Below are 21,979 nucleotides of genomic sequence, written 5' to 3'. Positions count from 1 at the left end.
TACGGGAAGGTTCATGTGCACAGAAAAGAAAGGGATATCTGGAATCTTAGCCACTACAGTGCATGAGTTACAGACTTTTCCCGCTGTGTTCATGTGTGAACCTATTTTATAGTTTATTGCTTAACTAGTGAATTCATGCTGGTTGTATGAAAAACTTAATACAGATTTGATGATTTCTGTATTTCTGGATGTTCTGAATATGGTTTTCCTGTTGTATGGCCATTGAACCTGAGGACTTCACTACATTGCTGGTTATTATTTTATTGTTTGCATTCAGACATCTTTAAGAGCCTGAAAACATTTTTGATTTAGTAAAATTTTTCTTAGTACAAAGATCATGTATTTAGCAAACATTAATCTTCTTTATGTTTCCATTTTAAATAATGTTTCAGCACAACTGTACTCTATTCACAGCTTTCTGAAGTGGAAAGATCCATGGGCCCAGAACTGTCAACTTCATTACTTGTTTGCTCAATACCTAAAGCAATAACACATCTCTCACACTTGATTATTTCTAGTAGTATTCCCATAATGGAAATAATAAGTGATAGAATCAGTTGGGAAAACCCAAAACTTTTCAATATAAAAAGAATTACGTCAAGAAAATGGCATTTTAATTCCTATTTATTTTTCAGCAACATTTTTTTATCAAACACAAATATTTTCTGTATTAAGACCTTAAGTACTAATGAAAAACTACTAACCAAAATGAACACTATTCCACTTGTGTTGCATACATACATGTCAATGACATGTTAACTGTCAGTTGATTCCTAAAACATTGTGAGAAATGTAACTATGTGAAAGATCACCCCACACAATCTTACTACTCAATAAAAATAATTGGCGATTAAAATATACTAGCTGCCCTTCTCAATTAAAACTGCTCTCTGTAAATGTTAACACGTTTTCCCCACATTACAGGCTAAAATTTCTATTGTAGTTAAGAAAGACAAGGTTTTCCTTCAAAGCAAATGAGATGCTGTGAATTTTTTTGGAACAGGTACAGATGGTGTGCTTAAATATTTTCATAAATACCCAAGAATGAATGCACTTGAAGTTTTTCTCTCAGTGGGAAAATGATCACATTTTCACACGTGGTCTTCCACTTCCCAGATAAACCAGAATACTTCTTTAAAGGAATGTTCTTTCAAAAGAAAACCATAAATAACACATACCTCTAGATGTATACAGAAAGCCAGAAGTAAATGCTGAGGATTGTTGTAGGTAGGGAGCTGGCTGTCAAGAATCAGAGGCGTAGGTTATTGCTGTGGAGAGGTATCTCTGGAATACGCTTTTCCTTGTACAATATATAATGTGTACTGTCATTGAATTTGGTGGAGAGGTGGAAGGGACAGTTATTTATAGATAAACTACAGTTAATACCTCTGAAATAACAGTATTTTGACAGTACAGGAGGTACATTTCCATTTTTTCTTTCATTTCTCCCCAAAATAATACAGTTATTGTAAATGTTCCTTTTGGGGGGATCTAGGTAGAAGTCATTGCTTAAAGCCTGATTGTGTATCTTTACTTGGAAGCAGTTTTCATAGCTTTCAGATTGTGGTATCAGGGTCATAAATGGCACATTACCAAAAAACTTAAAAGAAAATTGTATCTCTGACTAAATAAGATACATACTCCCTTAACCTAAATCAACATGTTGACAGAAATGAAATCTTCGTGTACACTTGTTTTTTTAAACAAATGTTTGAACAGATCTATTTGCTGCTGCAGCAAACGTGAACAATGATTTAAGACCTCATTGTTTGGACTGCAATTCGAATATTTACACCTAGAACCTATTCAGCAATATGAAAAATCTGTATAGGTAAGATAGATTTTAAGCTTTAGATGGGGATTTGTCCTCTGCAGCAGATTTCCTGTGCTACTGTCAGCCTTTTACGTGCAGTGGTAACACCAAGAATGACTGTATTCCAGAAGTAACAACAACAGTCTTGATTCCTCTTTCTTTGTCAAGTGTTGTACTTTCTCTTAGATCACACCTCTCACTGCTCCACCAGGGAATTAGTTCCTGTGAAAGCACCTTTTTGCTTTGTCTTTTTACCACAACATAAAAAACATATCACAGCATGTAAAATGAGATGTGATGTGCACATGCCACTTGTAACAAAGGCTACATCTTAACTAGTAAATCTCATTTTCCTTATGCAGGAAAGGTTCATATATTATTAATTGTAACTTCTTTAGAATCTGTCTTTCTCTGTAGAGAGAGTATAGGTTAGTGGTGGGCCGGCAGGACCGAAATTTGACCTTGTGTTTATAGGCAATTATATAGGTAATCTTGGAAATGTTACTTCATTGATCTTTCCCTCGCATAATTCCATATCTTTAGGATGAATGTGATAGTGCTTACAGGATGCAGGGTAACTTGGGTAGTGTGCTGTGAGATCTCTCAGTAATTAAACTGGATGTAGGGCAGTTTTGTATCCCTGAAGAAGATCCTTAGGACCAAGTCTTCAGCTACTACAAAAGCAGCTACTGCTTGTGGATCCAAGGACTAACGCAGTTTTTCTCAGCTGAAAGTTAGATCTTCATTTGGTTGTTTTGTCTAATCTGTGTAGTTACTCTGGAAGCTTATCACACAGTAATTTTGCTTGAGGAAATTTATGCCATCATGTTCAGTGTAATTCCACTGAGGTAGTTAGTGGCTTATTATCATATGATTTTGCATTGAAGAGAAGGTCAAGTAAGTATTTGCCCAGTTAATTATCAGACTTAGGCGATGTAAATTCTGATGATAGGAGAAAATTTATTTTTAGTGTTTAAAGTTACTAAATTAATGAAGAGAACAGCATAGCTTAATTTTGAAGTTATTGCTACAGGTTACGTGTTCATATTGAAGAAGAGGTGAAATTTGTTAGCTTGTACATAATCCACTTGCAGATGACAAAAGCAGAAATGCTTTCAGGCAACCACCCACCCACATTTTTTCTCAGAGTTCTGCAGGCTGTTTTGTGAATACATAGACAAAAATGTCTGAGAACAAGAGCTTCTTTTATAGAGATTTGTTGCATACTATGTTTGCACAGCAATTCAGGGCTTATGGAGAATTGACTCTGTATTATATTGGGAGTGAGAAAATCCAGGCTGAATTATTTTATTGTTTTATTTGTACTACATCTTAAATACAGCAGTCATTAATATATGTCTAAAAATACATTTGGTTTTGAAAAGATGACTGTATAAAAGTCTTAACAAACTGTCTAAGAAGAGAGAATAGATGTAAAAGCAAACACCAAGAACAGCTATTGATACTAGCATAAAACAGTACTTAGAAGGGAAGTCAATTTGCCTTCAAATGAATCAGGTGTTCTTACTCAGGTAACAAGTACTTTACATCTAAGTTCCTATGCTAATATAAATGCTTGCATACATTAACAGGAAGCATGTGTTATTTTATAAATAAAAAGCCACATCTAAAATATTTTTTAAATTTATTTTTTATCAAAGCCGCACAGAAGCTTGAAATCCTGATGATAAGAATTCAAGCATGCAAATAACTCCTGTAATTTTGAATAGGTTCTACTAATAATAATTTTGACACTTAATATATGGCAAAAGATTCCTGTCAAACATCATGATCTATAAAAAGTATTTAATTTCCTTGATAATTCTTAAGTTAGCCCAGTTTCAGTAAGGGGAAGAGATGGAATTATAGAGGACTCAAGGTTGTAGCTGTATAATACACTACACTGTTACAAAGTAGGACTGGAAAGAAACCCAAAAAGTAAGCTAATCCAGCCATTTGTCCCAAGGCGGAATAAGTATGCTATTTCCTGATTTGTACATATATAAGAACAATTGCACTGTTGTCTCTATTCGTTACTGGAATTGATTGTTTATGGGAAAGTTTGTGCTTTATACTTCAGATGTTGCAATTAAGCATGTTCATTAGTACTAGCCTTAACCACTGTGGACACAGAGGAACTGAGATTTCTTTTTTCTATATATAATATTTTTTTTGTACTTGTAGATCCTTATCCCATGTCACAGAATCACAGAATCACAGAGGTTGGAAGGGACCTTTTAAGATCATCTAGTCCAACCAATGAAAAAAAAAAAAAAAAAAAAAACAACAAACAAACACAACACAAAAAAACAAAAACAAAAACCACCACACACGCAACCCACACACACACCACCACACCACCCAACACTAATCCATATTCCCAAGCACTATGTCAACTCCTCTCTTGAATACCTCCAGGGATGGTGCCTCAACCACCTCCCTGGGCAGCCCATTCCAATGCCTGACAACCCTTTCAGTAAAGAAATATTTCCTAATATCTAACCTGAACTTCCCCTGGCGCAACTTGAGGCCATTGCCTCTTGTCCTATCATCTGTAACTTGGGAGAAGAGACCGACCCCCGCCTCTCTACAGCCTCCTTTCAGGTACTTGTAGAGAGCAATAAGGTCTCCCCTCAGTCTCCTCTTCCCCAGACTGAACAACCCCGTCCTATCTGTTTTCTGAGCTCTGGATTAAATAACTCGAATACCCTTTATTTATCCTTTAAGGTAGTGGTTTCTGTATGCCTTTTTGCTCTGTTTTTCTCTCCTCTGGATGCTCTTCAGCTGGTTAATGACTTGTTGAATTTTGTATCTAGGCTATTCATATTGTTAAATGCATGATGCCAGCTTCAGTCTCAACAGCGAGTGCTAGTGTAATGTTTACAGTGTTTTCCTCTATATGCATACTTTAGAATGAGTTTTGTTTGAAGTTTGTCATTTTGCCAAGAGTACAACATTTTTATCAACTACAAATCCCCACCCACAGAACCACTGGTAACTGGTTGTGTCTCAGTTCCATGTGCATACTGGTGATTTTTCTTAGGTGTAAAAGCTTGCACATCTCAGCTGAAATACATCCCATTATTTTTTCAGATCAGTTCTTAAGTTTCTCAGGATTACTCTGACTTGAAAACCAGAACTCTTGACATGTCAAACCAGGCCTCTTACACTGCAGATGTGTGATGTGTACTCTTGGTTCTGTCATCCATGCCATTGGTGAAAATGCTGAATAATGCCAGAGTCAGGGCAGGTCCCTTAAGAATTTTGCCTGATAGATACATCCAGTTTGGCACTGGTTCTTGATAAGTATCCTGTGAGCAGTTTTCTAACCTGTATCATACCTGCCCAATGGCAATTACCTCTAGATCATATTTCCCTAAGTTATTTATGAATAGGACGATGAGAACCAGTGACAAAACCCTAGTGAAGCTCAGATTCATGATGGGTTGCTTCTTCATCTGTAGGCCTCTTACCCTGGGACAGAGGGAACAATTGCCTCATCTAAGTCAACCTTTTTAGCAAAGGCTGATGCAAAAATGGCATTAAACAGCTTGTTCTTTTGATATTATCTCCTGATAGCTTTACCTCTTTATCCAATTATATTGTATTTTAAAATATACGCGAACTGACGTGGCAGCACAAATCAGCCACACTCTGAACTTGTTCGGAGAGCGCTGGACTTCGGCAGGATTCTTAAAATTGGAAGAAGACAACTGGTGACAGCAGAGGGTGAACTTGACAAAAGAAATTCAGCTTCTCCCAGCTGTCAGTATCACACAACCACTGAGTTCATCTCCAGGGAACATCCTGTGTATTCCCTTTGCCATGAATTGCTGAATATCCACCATTCTCTCTTTTGCCTTTTTATCCAAACTTGAACGATTATTCACTCAGTAGAAAAAGTAAGATGTCTTGTAAGAGGCAGTGGGCACAATTTATTCATTTTAACAGAACCACTCTTAAGTCTGTGCCATATTCAAGAAAAGTATTCAAAACACATCTGTATAATAGCCTTTGTAAGTGTCTATCTTATGCTCACCTTCATGATAAAATAGACTCAGCTGATGCGCACATATTTTATGATGGTGACCTACAAATTTGTTCAAGTAAGAACAATTAAATGTCACTGTTAGAACTATTTTGAAACAGGTTGATTGAAATAGATTCCTGTCCCTGGAGTGATTTGGAGAGATCTTGTTCACTTCCACCAAATGTTCACTTGCACCACTCTGCAGCAGGGGAACAGAACAGGGGTGAGATGGCTTCTTGTTGCTGCTGAGTCTGTGGGGGACTGAAGAGGTTAGCTCCCAACTGTGGCAAAGCAGTGATGTGAGTCAGGTCTTCTTGAATCTATGCAACTATCTTGAACTACAGTATGTAAAAAGCATGTTATTTTGTATTCTTGTTTGCAAAAACTCTGAAAAGTTTTTCATGTCCTCCATCAGGAGGATGGGGTGTGTTTTTTTTTCTTTGTAACCTACAAAATTTTAGAAAAACAGAATTTTCCTCTTTTTTTTCTCTATAGTTACATGACACACTGTAACCTACAAGGCAGGGCGTGTTAAATAATTTTCAAAGGGAGGTTCTTTCCTTTTAAAAGGATATGTGGCTCACCTCTGTCTGAGACAAAAGGAGTTTTTGATAACACAATTGCTTGAATGTATTGTGCTTTTTGTGGCTTTTCTTTCCTTCCTTTCTCCATCTAAGTGGGAAGAATTTTTGTGGCGTGGAACTGTCCAGTCATTTGTTTTAGGTGATTAGTAAAGAAAAAATGTGTGTTGATCTAAGACTTTGAGAAAATAATTGTAAGTTTATTCTAAAGTCAATTCCTTAGAGTGTAGCTAGGGACAAAGGCAGGCAAGAGGCCAGTTCTTTGGGTTGGATCTCATTGGTGAGTAATACACCAGAGAACAGAAGAGTCAAAATTTTCACAAAGTGGTTACTCCCTATGTATCCTCTGTTTTTATCATTATGTGGACAATTTGTTCTGCCCTTAAAATTTCAGTATCTGTGACAGAAAATAGACTGAAACTTGGAAGGGCATGAAATGAAAAGAAACGTCAATCTCTACAGGGTAAGTCAAGTTGCAAATGGGACAATGAAAATAACCCCAGTGTCGGAGACTCCCAGCTACCGGGGTAGACAGCCTTCTGAACAGTTAATTCAAAGAAATTAAAGCAAAATATATGCTGTTTTTTTTTTTTAATAGAAGGAAGAAAAGTATCAAAATCCCAACTTCTCTCGCTTAGTTTTAACTCTGTTATCTACTGCAATAAAAAGGCTTAGAAGTAATGAAAAAATAATTTTCTCCTGGTGGACAAAATAAACCTGCACTCATGTAGCAGCAGTCATTCAATTTAGATCTTTATTTCACATTTACCATTGTGTTGTCTATTTTGATACAGAATCATATCTGCACTTAAAAGGCTGCCTATACAACTTTTATTTTGTTGCTGTATGTGATTTTGAAGCAGTATGAGGGAAATGAAAGAAAAACGAAGGTCAGAATTGTAGTTTCCTTTGCCCCTTTGTTCCAGTGGATAACATCTCGTTCCACCTGAAACTCATTATGGTTGGCACATAGCAGGGTACTGTATGTCATAGTTCCCTCATTAAAGTGTCATCTTTCTTGTGGTTTCCAGATCTAGGCCTGTGTTCTTGAACTCAAAACAGCATTGAAGCGAGGGGGCTAGGAAATACCTTAAGTGTCCACTAATCAGCAAATATGTATTAGATGATGAAAAGGGGTACTTCAATTCTCTTGACTCTGTAGCCCAACTTGTATTTTTGTCTTTTTTCATACCTTTCCCAGCAAGCTTATCCTACAACCGTGAGGAATGTGTGTCTTGGTCTTCTCTGGTCTGTTTTAGGTGGGGTTATTCTTACAAAACAGGGAAAGTATTCCTTAAAATAGGTACAATTTCCAATGCTGTGACTGCAATTATAACATAGTTCTACTGTGGTAGACCTGTAATTTCCACTAATTCATATAAATGGGAGAATTAACCTCATGACAGAGTGATTCAAGCATAAATAAAATCTCTGAAATGGCATGGCTTGAAAAACATACGCATTACATATTAAACTGCTTACCTGTTATACCAATTATAAGTAATTCAGCCACTGCCTTAAATTTCTGTTTTATGGATGGTAGATGTTTTATAAACAAGAAAAAGTCACAAAATATTTATTGTTTAATTGCAGCATAATTACAGTGTGTTAATAGTTGCTGTATGTAACTGTGAGTTCCTGATGGCCTGCGGTGCAAGAGGTGGGCCACTTCACAGAGGAGGTGATAGATAAAAACCACTGTGGCAGTAGAGCCATCAAGAGCAACAGACCAAAAGGTCCCCTCACTTCCTGTGGTAGAAGGTATTATGAAGGGCCAGGACTGCGATATGGCCACATAATGTCTTAGCCCCTGTCTGCTACGTGGCCTGTTTGTGACACAGGAAGGATAAATGACCTTTGTCTGGAGCAGACTGATAATCTTGTTATGAAGAAGAGTATTAAATAAAATAGTTCTCTCACCATGCTGCGTTTTCAGAAGTTGTTTCACTCTTTATATATGAAATACTTCATTAATGCTTAGATGTGGGAAGGATATATGCATTCCATATAGATTGAATGTTCTGATTCCATAATCTGAACTTGCACAAAACACACCACTTTTATAGCTATACTAAAACTTAATTTGAAACAGCTTTAGCCAGTGGAATGTTTGCAAGGAGTCTAATCTGAAGCCACAGCCAAGTATGGTGGTGGTGGGTTGGGTTGGTGGGTGCTTTTTTTTTTTTTTTTGCTTTTTTTTTTTTTGCCTTTTTTTTTTTTTGCTTTTTTTTTGTTTTGTTTGCTTGTTTGTTTGTTTTTGTGTGTTGTGGTTTTTTTTGTTTGGTTTTTTTTTTTTTAAATGTGGTTGGACTCGATGATCTCAAAGGTCCCTTCCAACCACTAAGATTCTGTGATTCTGTATAGGGCTGTGTCCACAAATCCAGTTTGGCTGTGGATTGATTTGAGTATCAGATGTTTTCCGATTGTCATTCAAGATACCTTTTTGGTACCCTTATTCACATACGGATCTCTGACATGTTCATTAAGTCTTTCCCCGTTCTTAAAGTGATATTGTAGAACCTTGTCAAAAGAGAGGGCGAGCATACCTTAAAGTTTTAGAACAATTAAGCTGTTTCCTTTATTCTTTCCTACTTCAAAGAATATTGCATTTTGCAACTTGCATACTTAAAAACACTTAGTCTCCTTCATGCCTAAGAAAAAGGAATATCTTTTCAGTCATATTTCATAAAGACTCTTGGAAGAATTTAGTTGTCTTTTTCTCACTACGTTAATATTAATAGTTTCATGGACACCACTGTCCCCATTACACTGAGGTAATTTATTTGGCCCAATCCAATGACAGCATACAGATTTTGAAACTCAGAAGTGCTCAGGCTGGAACAGCATGTTTAAACTACATGTTTAATAATATGCAGTGATTTTCTCAAAAAAAAAAAAAAAAAAGAAAAGAAAAACACTCAGACATTTTGCAAATCAAGTTATTTTATTTTTCAGGCCAAGATGACTCAACTGCCAGAGGCTGAAAAGGAAAAGATAGCTGAGCAAGTGGCTGACTTCAAAAAAGTCAAGAGTAAGCTTGATGCAGAGATTGAAATATGGGACGATACCAGCAATGACATCATTGTTTTGGCCAAGAGGATGTGTGTGATTATGATGGAGATGACTGACTTCACAAGGTATTTATGCAAAAAAAGGGTCTTAAATATTTGTAAATGTTGGAGGTCTTTGTCATATTAGCATGGCAGGAAGTACTGAGCTTTTAATGCCAGGTGACAGTGTCTTTACAAAATAGAGTGGCTAAGCTAATGCCGTTAGCTTTAACACACTAGCTAGTAGTACTGAAACGTTGGGAGGGAGGTGTGAAGTTTTAAACTATGCTTGTCCTTAATTATTTTTTTCCTTTGTCCTCTCTTATTCATTTGGTTGGTTGGGGGTTTTGCACATTTTTAGTGTTTCATTTCTGCTCTTAGTGAAAGGGAAAAAGTAAAAAAAAAAATCTTGATTTTAAGCTGTAGCTCTGTCTCATCTGTTGTTCTTTCTACTTGTACTGTACCATGCTGTCAAGCATAAACCATACTGTACAGAGCATATGTCTGGCAGTGCACATTCAGACTCATGCATATTTTATATCACATTACTTGCAGTCACTTTCATCAAAAATGTATCATGATGCTATATGTAAAGACTGAAGTGTCCTATAGCAGATAACTTTCAAAGCTGGTACTTCTCACTGCTGCCAGTATATATTCTATTATACTTGTATAAGGGAAACAATCTTATGCATTGGGACAGGCTGCCCAGGGAGGTGGTTGAGTCACCATCCCTGGATGTGTTTAAGAGTTGTTTAGATGTGGTGTTGGGGTATATGATATAGGGGAGAACTTTGTATTGTAGGGTAGATGGTTGGACTCGATGATCCCAAGGGTCTCTTCCAACCTGGACGATTCTATGTTCAGGAGCTTTTTCTGCCAGGCACTGAATAAATGTTCAGTAAATTTCGTTATATTAATTGTACCAAAGGGAGGTGCTGGTGTTTGGGGTTTTTTTCCATCTAGTCACTAATAAAGTAGTTGCTGATAGGTAAATGAAGCCTTAGAACACAACCACTCTTGCAAGACACTTCATGTTTCATAAAATAAATCATTTCATGCAAGATATGAAGAAGAATCTAAGCCTCTTGGACAAATTTTTCAGGTGCATAAATTATACAGATTTGCATAGAGCTGAACCAGCTAACAAAGCTGGGGTCTGGCTTAGGCCTGTTCTGGGGAACAGGTGCTAGCACTTTCCAAACTCACCTTCCTGCGAGAGTGACTTAAAGACGTGAATGTTGAACTCTGCAATCCTTTTATTCTTTTTAAGAGTGCATGATTTATATTGAGATCTTTGAAAAAAAACATACTGTGCCATAAAGTCAGGCTTTACAATTAACGTCACCTTCTTCACCAAAATTCTTTAAATTATTAGCATTAGATTAATCAAGATTAACAAGGGCTGTTCATAGTCTTAGACTTGCATCTGTGGCTCTCAGCTGAACATAGCATAATATGCCTATTTGAGTTGAAGAGCAGCTCAAACAGCTCTGGAGCCAGTATAGATCCCTGGGGGACCCCATTGTGACAAGTTACCAATTTGAAAAGGAGCTATTTACCACCGCCCTCTGGGTGCGACCTGCCAGCCAGTTCCCTACCCCCCACATGGACCACCTGTCTAGACTGTAACACAGCAGTTTCTCTGGGAGGAGGCTGTGGGGAACCGTGGTGAAAGTTTTGGAGAAATCCAGGTAGACAATGTTCACTGCGGGCCTCGCGTCAACTGAGCAGGTTACTTTGTCCTAGCAGGTAATCAGGTTTGTCAAGCACAATTTGCCACTGTGGAATTTGTGCTGGCTTCTCTGATCACATGCTTCATTTGACTTGTGATAGCCCCCTGGAGGATTCATTCCATAACTTTCCCAGGGACTGAATTAAGACTGATGGGCCTATAATTTATTTCCTGGATCTTCCCTTAAGCCCTTCTTGTGGATGGGGGTGACATTAGCCTTCTTCCAGTCTTGTGGGACATCCCTGGTTCTCCACAATTTCTCAAAGATATGGAGAGTGGCCTTACAACAACATCAGCCATCTCTCTTAACCCCCTGGGGTGGATAACATCAGGGCCCATCAGTCTGTAGGGGTCAAGCTCCTGTAAGAGTTCACGTACCAACTCTTCCTTCACTGATGGTGGGTCAGTGTTTGCATCAACCTGGATTGTTGTTCTCAAGGCCTGGGGGCCCAACAGTGCTGGTAAAGACAGAAGTGAAGAAAGTGTTGAGAACTTCTGCCTTTTCAGCATCGTTGGTGACTAATTCACCTCTCATGTTTAACAGCAGGCCAATATTTTGCTTCTAATAACTTACTTGAAAGTAAAATTAAAAACTATTGGGAAGAGAGAGCAGAAATCTTAGTCTTTTTCAGAGTATGGTAGGGAACTACATTATTGGAAGATGGATTTTGATTTTTCTCTTGCAAATCTTAGGAAATGCATTAATCTTTTTTTTTCATAGATGCTTAGACTATAATTTGAGATACGCAAGTAAATGCTAGTATATACTAAAAGTGCTAGTATATACTGAAAAAGAAACTGAGCAACTTTCATTTCTTTGGATCAAAACTGAAAGTGAACATAATGCTTGTTATCAAGCTTAATGGTTACACTTAGGCTTTTGATAGAAAAGTGGCAAAAAATATTTTAGCTTGACATTTAACCTTCCTAATTTTAACTTTTATATTGCCATTGCTTGCAAACCATTTTTAATTCTTATTTTTCCTGCAAGAAAACCAGGTATTAATACAAGTAGCAGGGCTCAGAAATGGAGCCTTTTTCATGTAGAGATGAAGTTCTTTTAAAAGAATGTTTTAATTCATTGTAAACAAAGAGTTGCTCTCTGGAATATAATGTAACTTAAATGTCATATGTACAGGCAGAAATTCAGATACATTCCCCCACAAGAAGAATTCTACTAGTCATCTGATCAAAAGTCTATGTAAAACTCCTAAGCTTAAAAATTCCGGTGATGGTTTTCTTTTGTGATGGTTTTAGTTGACTTACTGCTGGACTGTACAAAGCCATTTCTGAATCATCTATTTCATGCTGTAGAGTGCCTTGTAGTGAAGATTAATTCCTCTGATTAGAGCAATTACACGCTCCACATCCTAATAGAATTTTATAAATTTAAGACCAAGAAAATGTGTTCATCTGAAACAGTGAGCCTCTTTATTCTACTGTTTCTGTATAAATCCTTTGTGCTGACATGTTAGTTATACCTCATATATGGGTAAACAAATTGTATACATAGGAAAAAACAATATACTTACAGGAACACACAAATATTTTTAGACCTCTCTCTCAGTATCTCTAAGCGTAACTAGTATTTCCTTGAAAACAATAGGTTCTCGAGAAATCAGATAAGTAATAGTTGTTGCTACTTCACTGTTTTTCCTCTACTTCTCTGCAAGACTTCAATGAACTTCTTGCATTTTTAGCAATCTTACAAATAGTATAACAGCTATTTCAGGGTACCTCATACTTCTTGGTACCAGTACTTCAATGCTTAACTTAAAAGTTGAGGCAAAAAAGTGAAGGGAGAAAGATGTTTGTTGGTAGGGCAAGGAGGTTAATAAAAAACTAATGTCTGTGCCCTGTGTACATAGCCAAAGACAACTTAATAAAGTGGGGGCACAGTCAAATACAGCAAGAGGCAGATAAACTGATCTTTCTACCCATCAGTATAAATCCATCCAGGACTAGAAGCAAATGAACTCCAAAGTCACAACATGCATTACAGCAAATACAACTTGTCATTAAAATATGATTGTATCTCTTGTGCCAGAATGAGCCATCTTTTGCCTTTCGTCTTTAGGGACTTTTATACTCAGAGGACAAAGTGAGTTCAGGACTCCCAAGCATTATCTCCTGCCAGCAGGGACATGAGTATAAATAAAGCAAGAGGAGTTCAAGTAGTAAACAACTTCCAGGCCAGTTTACCCAGGCAGCTGGGAAGCCTGTGGCAAGGCAGTCTCCTTTGGGCATGACAGACTGAGGGAAAACTACTTGTCTGAGCATCATTAAGCCCAGCATAAAGCCAAATGCAGTGCCACATCACAGCACTTGAGGTTGTGCTCTGTAGATGTTTACCACTCAACAGGGTTTGGTAGAGGTGGTGACGGGTCCCTAGTAAGGGGAAGCTCTCACCCCAGAGGTAATACGTACCTGCTCAGTTGCAGACTTCTACAGGGTCAGCTGGCACCACCACTCTAACTGGGGCTGCCCAGTTGCCATCCATGGTCATCTTTCTCCTTGTCCTTGAGGCAGCAGGAGTGAGGTCCTGTGGTTGTGAGGATACGTGCCAGTGTCAGGGAGGAGCAAGGGCCAGCTGCTCCCTAAGGGAGGCAAGCCAGGATTCAAGGGCAGACAGAGCTTGCACTGAGCACAGCTCCATCCAATAGCATCTGAGTGTGGCAGGGAGCATAGGGTGCTGGTAACAGGATCCATCAGCAGTCACAGACAAGGTGAGCAGTAAAGCAGCTGTATGGTCCATCCAGGAGCAAAAGGAGAAGGGGCCAAAGCCAAACTCCAGCATGTGCATAGGTGTCCGTCCAGGAGACAAGCTACTGGTAAGGTAGGTCCAAAGTCCATCCAGAGAGTAGGGCCAGAAACAGGGCTGGAGAAAAGTATACCTGTGATTCAGGTCAGGGTTTGGTGGGTTCACGCCAGAGCTTAAATGGAGCTCTTGGGCCAGTGGGCAGAGGCTGTGGAAGGAGGCCTCAGGTGAGACCGGTCAGGACCATTTAGGCCTGCTAGCACACTCAGGCCCATGGCATTTGGAGCAGAGGAGAGCCTTTTCTCCTCTGTTCCTTTTCTAAGTCCGTTCTGATGGCTCAGGCCCACCCAGAAGAGGAAGCCTAGAAGAGAGTGTCCAAACTGGATGTGAGGTCATGATCAGTGGCATATTAAAATTTGCTGTTCTTATGGTAATGTTGAGGGAAGTGACAGTTTTTGTGGCATTCTCCAATTGGCACATCATTGAGCCTGCCTTTTGAACTTTACCAGCTTGATGCGAGACTTGTTTTTCTGTTTATTTTGCTCAAGCTGTTGTTGGGTAAGAATGCCCAGCAATGTCTCCTACAGAAATAAAGAAGTAGTCATTAAAAAGGCAAAGCACCTCTCCCAGCTTTTTTTTTTCCCCTTTAAAATGTAGGCCTATTTTTATGGAATTTATTTGCTGTATTTTGTACATGCTATATATTTTTTGCTATAACACCATATGTTCAGGTTCCTCCTGAATTAACTAGCAGAAGCTAGAAGCTCAAACCTTTGGAGTGTTTCCAAGAAATAGAGACTGGAAACTTTTGCAATTATCAGCCCCTTCATTGGAAATGTAGGTGCATCAGTGAATTAATTATGACCAGAAATTTCACGTAACATAATAGTTACTTTTTTTTTCCTGTGAATTCAATCCAGATTCAACTAAAAAGTTTTGCTTACGAGACCAGTCACATTCACAGTATTCTATACACCCACATTTCTCTTGACTATTTATTGTCCAAGGATGAAGAAAACAGATTTATGGCAGTTATTGCACTGTTGACCTGGCTGGTGTTTGTGAAATAGGATGGAGTTTAATTGTCAAGGCAGAGTTTGTGAGCTTGGTAGTAGAGATAGTACCCAATGTGGGCACATAAAAATGAGTAGTAACTGTTAAAAGAAAGCAAGCAAATAGTAATTGCAGATAGTGAAATAGAAAGGAAACAGATCAGTGGGATGTTTTATAAAGTGAAAGGGAGTGCTTTTGATGCTGTGTAGGCTTTGCAGTGCTGGTCACCACAATTTGCAGATACTCTTCAGAGGTTTGCCCACGATTACCAGGATGAAATGAATCTAGTAAAATGGTGTCGTTTTTTGGGCTGCTGCTCTCATCTTAGTGAGGAGGCAAGTGGGCCGTCTGGAGAAAGGGGAACGAGGAAGGCTTGTAGGCAGGGATTTATCTGCCATCTTCTTTACCCTTAGAAGCAATGCTATCAACTTCATATTTAAAGGCTTCTGTATCAGAATGTAAAATATGACAATATTTTGAGGCCACAAGTCATATTTTCTAAAGCAAATAGATTTTGTAATAGCTTTATAAGAATCAATTACTTTAAGCAAATTATCTTCTTTTACATTCACATGTACTGCGAGTCATAAGCATTGGAGAGAAAGTAGGCTTTGGCCCTTTGTGTTCTGGATATACCCCATATCCTTTAACATGTAGATGAGGTGAAGGCAAAGTACACCCTAAAACACAGGTTTTATGGGGGTACCCAGCCATATCCAAATCAGCTAGAGGCTGTCCAAATTGTGTGCCTGGCTTTGGTCATTTTGTATATCAGAAGTACATTATAGGGTCAGGAGAGGAAGTATGGTTATAATTTTCTTCTCATTATGTGACTTCAGTCTTTCCTAAAGACTTATTTTATTATTTTATCCTCTTCCATAAACTGAGTTAGAGACTAGTTATTTGAGAGCACTGTAGCACTTGCTATAGTCACCTTCCTCTGTGCAGATGAAGCCATGGTTACTTAGAGAGATAAGGCCTTCATCTTCATAAGATCAATTCACCTGTATTCTTTCTCCTCCCCCTGTTCACCCAGCCAAATGTCTGACTCCTGAGTGATCAATTCACAGGAAATAATTTCAGTTGAACCTTTGGTTTCTTTATGGCCAAGAGTCAAGCTAGGATGGAATTGCCATGTAATAAAATATAATTGTTCCCAGAAGCTGCAGGGCTACAGCCTTACTGTATTTTCTATGATTCATTTTATTTATATCCTTTAGTTTTCTTTTTTGAATATGCATACTTCTGAGAAAAACTGTTCACAAATGCTCACCTTGGGAGCATGGTGAACAACAGAAACAGTGCTGAAATGCTGTGTTTTCTGCTAAAAATATGACTGAAGTCTCTTCCAACGTTTTTTAATTAAACCAGGACCTTTCAGGGTTCACACCAATGGTTTTCACACTTTTTTCTTCAACACTATACAGCATTTTTAAACACACATATTCAGTGCCTTTGGCAGCTGCTGTTTTGGTATCTTTGGGAATTAAAACTCTTGTGTTTCTCCGTAAAATGGCACTGGTGGTGGCAATCAGCTTCTCATAATATTCCTCAGACCTGATGTAGTACTGCTATTCCTAAAGGTTTCCTAATAGTTTTGCCTCTCCATCCTACTGTATTCTTGACACCTTTGAGATATAAAGAAAGAAGTATGCCCATACCAAGCCTCTTGCCTAAACTCTTGCTTCCCTGACACCAGCAGAGAGCAGATTTCAGCTTTCTTAGTATAAAGGTGGCATTTCCTTTGTCACGGCCGGTGTTCTGTGTAGACATACCTCTAGTTTGCTGGAAAAAAGATCGAATGATGGACAATGAGTGTGTAACCTTAATGTGAGTAAGTGTGATACAGATATTTGGGAGTATCCACATCACATAAAAGTAGTTTTAATGCAGCATACGCCCAAGAGCAGTAATACCATGATTTCTTTATTGAAAGATTGCATCGTGGCTATTATCTGAGCTGGTAGAAGATGGCAAGAGGTGGAAATGTAAGGGGATCTGTATCACAGATTGCAAACGTAAGATTTTCTTTCGTGATATTTTCCTATACCTGTCTCAATCCTGAAGTGTTAAGGTCATCTGAGAGCTGTCCTTACTGTCAGCAAGTAGTGGATCAAATAATTCCACTAGTTCTGGGTGCTCTGTGATGGCAGAGGGGAGGTGTGACACTGTTCCAAATACCTTGAGTGAGTGGGCATTAGTAGAAGGAGTCACAGAGTTCAGCACAGTATCTTCATTTCATGGTAAACTTACTGAAAAACTATTGTTTAAAGATGTTTGCTGTAGTCATACTTGTTTCACAGACCATTGAGATCATCCCTACATATGCATCTTTATTATTCCCCTAAAAGAAGTAGCTGACGTCATTAAGGTTCAAGTATCATCAACATACTGAGAAGCAAAATAAATAAAATACAACCAGAGCTGTAAAAGAGGGTAGGGGGCTTGTGAATACACTTTGTCCCATGTGCCTCCCCCAGGAATGCATGGTATTGTCGAGATAGTGTGCTGCTGATCAGTGCTGTGGGAGAGAAGGAGGCAGAGGAGTGTGGTTTCTGTTTTTCACCATTCAGGTCAGCTTCCTACTTGCACATTGATGACTTGATTGCTAGTTCTCTTGCTGTCCTCCGGTGGGCCTGTCTCTCTTTCCCTAGAGATGAATGTAAACTGTGTAAGATAGGACTAAAATGAAGAAAATACATGACCATTTACACTAACAACTTCGACTTATATTTAGCATTAGGCAGTGGTTTATTTTCAGAGTTCCATTCATTGGTTTAAACATCCTCTTTTTCTTGTTGGCTGAATCATCTATGCAGAGCATCAGTTAGTAATGGATGAGAAGCCTCTTCTGTATGTATGGGCCTGTGGTAATTGCGAGGCATCTTGTAATACCCTGCTCTTAAATAACATTTTTTTGGCTAAATAATTATAAACAGATCATAGTTCCCAGTTAATATAGCACTTCAGGTATTCTGTACTGGAATATACATGATTCCATTTCTCTCTCTTGAATGTCTTCGTTAATGCTGTCTGGTCTCTGTCTATATTGCTTTTCAAGTGGCCCAGGGAAAGGTAGCAGATAGAATCATAGAATTGTGTGGGTTGGAAGGGACCTTTCAGATCATCTAGTCCAACCATCAACCTAACTCTGATAAAAACCATCGCTAAACCATATTGCTAAACACTATGTCCACACGTGTTTTAAATACCTCCAGGGATGGTGACTCAAAAACTTCCCTGGACAGCCTGTTCCAATGCTTAATAACCCTTTCAGTGTAAAAATTTTTTCCTAATATCCAATCTGAACCTCCCCTGGCACAACTTGAGGCCATTTCCTCTTGTCCTATCACCTGTGACTTGGGAGAAGAGACCAACCCCCACCTCTCTACAGCCTCCTCTCAGGTAGCTGTAGAAAACAATAAGGTCTCCCCTCAGCCTCCTTTTCTCCAGGCTGAACACCTCCAGTTCCCTCAGCCTCTCCTCAGAAAACTTGTTCTCCAGACCCCTCAGCAGCTCCATTGCCCTTCTCTGGACACACTCCAGCGCCTTGATGTCTGTCTTCTAGTGAGGGGCCCAAAACTGGACACAGCCCTTGAGGTGGGGCCTCACCAGTGCGGAGTACAGGGGGACAATCACTTCCCTAGTCCTGCTGGCCACACCGTTCCTGATACAGGCCAGGATGCTGTTGGCCTTCTTGGCCACCTGGGCACACTGCTGGCTCATGTTTAGCCAACAGTCGACCGGCACCCTCAGGTCCTTCTCTGCCGGGCAGCTCCAGCCACTCTGCCCCAAGCCTGTAGCGCTGCAGGGGGTTGGTGTGACTCAAGTGCAGGGCCCGGCACTTGGCCTTGTTGAACCTCATCCCACAGGCCTTGGCCCATCGATCCAGCCTGTCCAGATCCTTCTGCAAAGCCTTTCTACCCTCAGGCAGGTCAACACTCCCACCTAACATGAATATTCTAAAAGGGATTTCCTGAAAAGAGTTCTCAGTGCTTATACAGAAGGCATGAGCTGCAGGTACCAGATGTCGGGTATTTGTTGCTAGCAATTGTCAGAGCTTGGTGCAATGTTACACCAAGGGTTTTGCTGTCATGGTGTGGGTAATGGTGTGGGTGTCAGGATACGGCAGGAAAAAGTTGCTGCCAAAGAAGTTACTGCTGTTGGAAGGGGAATTGCAAGTATTTATTGAGTATTTCCTCTAATCTTCCTCTTATGCCTAAAATGTGTTGTTTGGTTTTCTAAATATTCAGCGACAGCTATAAATGTGTAGGTCGTATCCAGATTAATCATTCCAGTTTATCTGTGTCAAGAATGTTCTGTTTTTCACACGTGGGTTTTTTTGCAGCTTTCCTTCACACAAGCCATAATTTTGCTTTTGGGACTTGCAGTTCAATCTAGATTAATAAGAGAGTGAGTTACTTGGAGAGTCTTATCTTTCTTTTCTTACACCTTTTTTAACAGACTGTGGGATGTGTTTGCATTTTTTCCTCAAAGGACACTTTCAGAGTAGTCCACCAAACTCTTTCCAAGAGCAGATCTTGTCTACAGTATGGCAGGCCCTGAGGCCTCACCATAGTCATGAAGCTCTCTCAGTGCACCTCATGTGACACCTTGCTGGTGTTCAAAGAACAGTCAGTTGTTGGGATTGGGAATGCACATCACCTCCTTGTTCTCCCACATTCATGAGTGAGATCCACTCAGATAAAGTCTCTTCTTGGCTTCTGACAGTAGGCAAAGCAAACAGAAGGTGGGTGGAAGGAAGAATTCTTATGGAAATAGTGTAGAGGGAAGTCCCTGCTAAGGTTCCCAGTCAACAGTGCCATTCTTCTTTACATCTTTGATGCCGTGTGGAGCCTACATCTTGTATGTCCTTTTTAGAGTCAGGCTGCACAGTGTTTGACTGAGTGAATGTTACTAGCACTTGAACAAAATTTGAAAGAGGTGTCTTTAACGAATCCTAAGACAAGCCACGCTAAAAAGCTCTACAGCCCTATAATTCCGCTCGTGCAGGGAGAGGAGCATTATAAATGTAAAGATAAATACATAAGTAAACATGGCTGTTTAATGGGTTGCTTAACTGTGATAAAAGCAGCTTTTCTCATCAGTAAAGCAGGGGTTATTAATATAGAAAGAGGACTTCTCATGGCCTGGGACACAGCACAAGCCTCAGAGCAGAAACCCTCAGGATTTTGTCAGGATTTCAGTGCACAAGCAGCTGTCTGTACCGCATTGCCTGCCAAGGCACTAATTTATTCCAGAAGATCTCTTCAAATTTGAGAGAAGAGAAGCTGAGGAAACAAGCTGCAGCTATAGTTTTACGCCTTAGAATAAAGAATGGTTTAATTCAGATGAAAAAATAGACAAAGTGGCATTTTTATTCAGGCCTATCATGTTACTTCTTGGGAATGTTGTATTCAACTCAGATACTCTCAAATACTTCGCCTGTTCAGTCCTAGGAAATTTCAACTACTGTGTTATAATTTAAAAGTCCCGTTCACCAGAGAGCCCATGCCAAACATCTTTTCCAATGCTTTCATCTTGACATAGCAAAGTTACAGTGACACTTGCTGATGGCATGTAACTTTCCCTGTTGAATTCTGTTAATTGTGTTGAATATAATTTTCTACAGAAACTGTGTGTCCGTTAAGAAAACTTTCTAGCCTCCTCGGTTGTTAAGAAAACCTTAGAAGTACATAATTAATACATCCAGGAATGGCCTTTCTAGCTGAGGCTGCGCCAGGCAGTTCAAAACAGTAAGGAATGATCTATGCAGGACTCGGATTCTGGCTCTAGTTTGCAGTCTCTGCAGCCAAGCATTTCAGCAGGTGAGTTCTTGCATCAGTGCAGGGAAGGAAATCCCATCCTCACCCCCAGCATTCTGCAGCAGGAATGAGGAATGCTCTCTTTCCAGTCAGTAGCAAACTCCTTATTCTTAAGATGGAGAGGGGAAAAAAAAAGTGAGCTAAGCAGCTTTGTACAACACTGTAAGCAGACTTAACTGCCAGAGGGTACACATGCTAGCAAACAGCACTCGTTAATAATAAAAATTTTTCCTATATCTTTGCACTTTTTTTTTTCTTGCTTCAGTGATGGATTCTAGCCAGTGAGCACATTCTCCTCTCGTACAACCACTTATCTCTCACCACCACGTAGCTGCGTGAGAGCTTTCTTACTGGTGGTTGATGAGCAGAGCAGGAATTAAAACCTTCCATGTTTTAACTGCTCTTTTCTTAGACTCATATAGTCAGTGTTGACAACTCACAACATTATAAGAAATCCTTCTGTGTATATTACTTTATATCTTGGCACTTGAGATATGTTATTGTAGGTGAAACTTAACCTTCAGCGTTTTTTAAGGAAGTTTCATGGCTGTTGAGCTAATCCTGAAAATATGACCTGAAGGTTTGGAAAACAGAAAGTAAATACAAAGAACCTCAGATTTATTATTTCAAGTCTCATGGTATTTATTCCAGTTCTGTGATATTTTTGAGCCTGACTCATGATATTTGAATGCTTGAGGCTGACAATACAAAGATTTCATTCACGCACTCTATGTTACACTGTGTTTACATAAGTAGTTAAGATCAATGAGGAGAGCCCACCATGAAAAATACGGGAGAATTGGGAGGATGGGAAGATCATGACCCTTTTCCTTTGCCTGCTGTAGAGCTGTTCATAATTCTGTGAGTTGTCAACAGTATAAATGAGAATTTGTCTACTTACTTTTTTTTCAAAGCATGAACAAGGCAAGTATCAAATTGATAAAGTACAAAGAAAATACAATACAATCTGTCTCTTAAAACTATTATTTTCCATTATGCAAACTATATATTTTTATTCTAAAATTCTGAAATTTGTTTCTTCTTTGCATAGCATTTTAAAGCCAGGTACTTTTTCAGTAAGAGTGAAGTAAGGAGTGCAGTTATGAAAACTACCTAGGACTGAAATATCTGCTT

At 39.1% G+C, this 21,979-nt stretch overlaps 1 protein-coding gene across 2 annotated transcripts in view; it reads left to right on the top strand.

Moving 5' to 3' along the window:
• CTNNA3 (catenin alpha 3) overlaps window positions 1-21,979 on the top strand; it is a 492,103-nt gene that overhangs the window by 432,738 nt on the left and 37,386 nt on the right. For both annotated transcript variants that reach the window (XM_074154868.1, XM_074154867.1), the window contains exon 15: window positions 9,380-9,561. In XM_074154868.1, coding sequence (XP_074010969.1) covers window positions 9,380-9,561 — 182 coding nt within the window. The remainder of the gene's footprint in view (window positions 1-9,379; window positions 9,562-21,979) is intronic.

The sequence above is a fragment of the Numenius arquata genome, chromosome 10, assembly GCF_964106895.1.
Source record: "Numenius arquata chromosome 10, bNumArq3.hap1.1, whole genome shotgun sequence".
In the NCBI taxonomy this organism is placed as follows: Eukaryota; Metazoa; Chordata; class Aves; order Charadriiformes; family Scolopacidae; genus Numenius; species Numenius arquata.
This window is presented reverse-complemented; position numbering and strand designations above follow the sequence as displayed.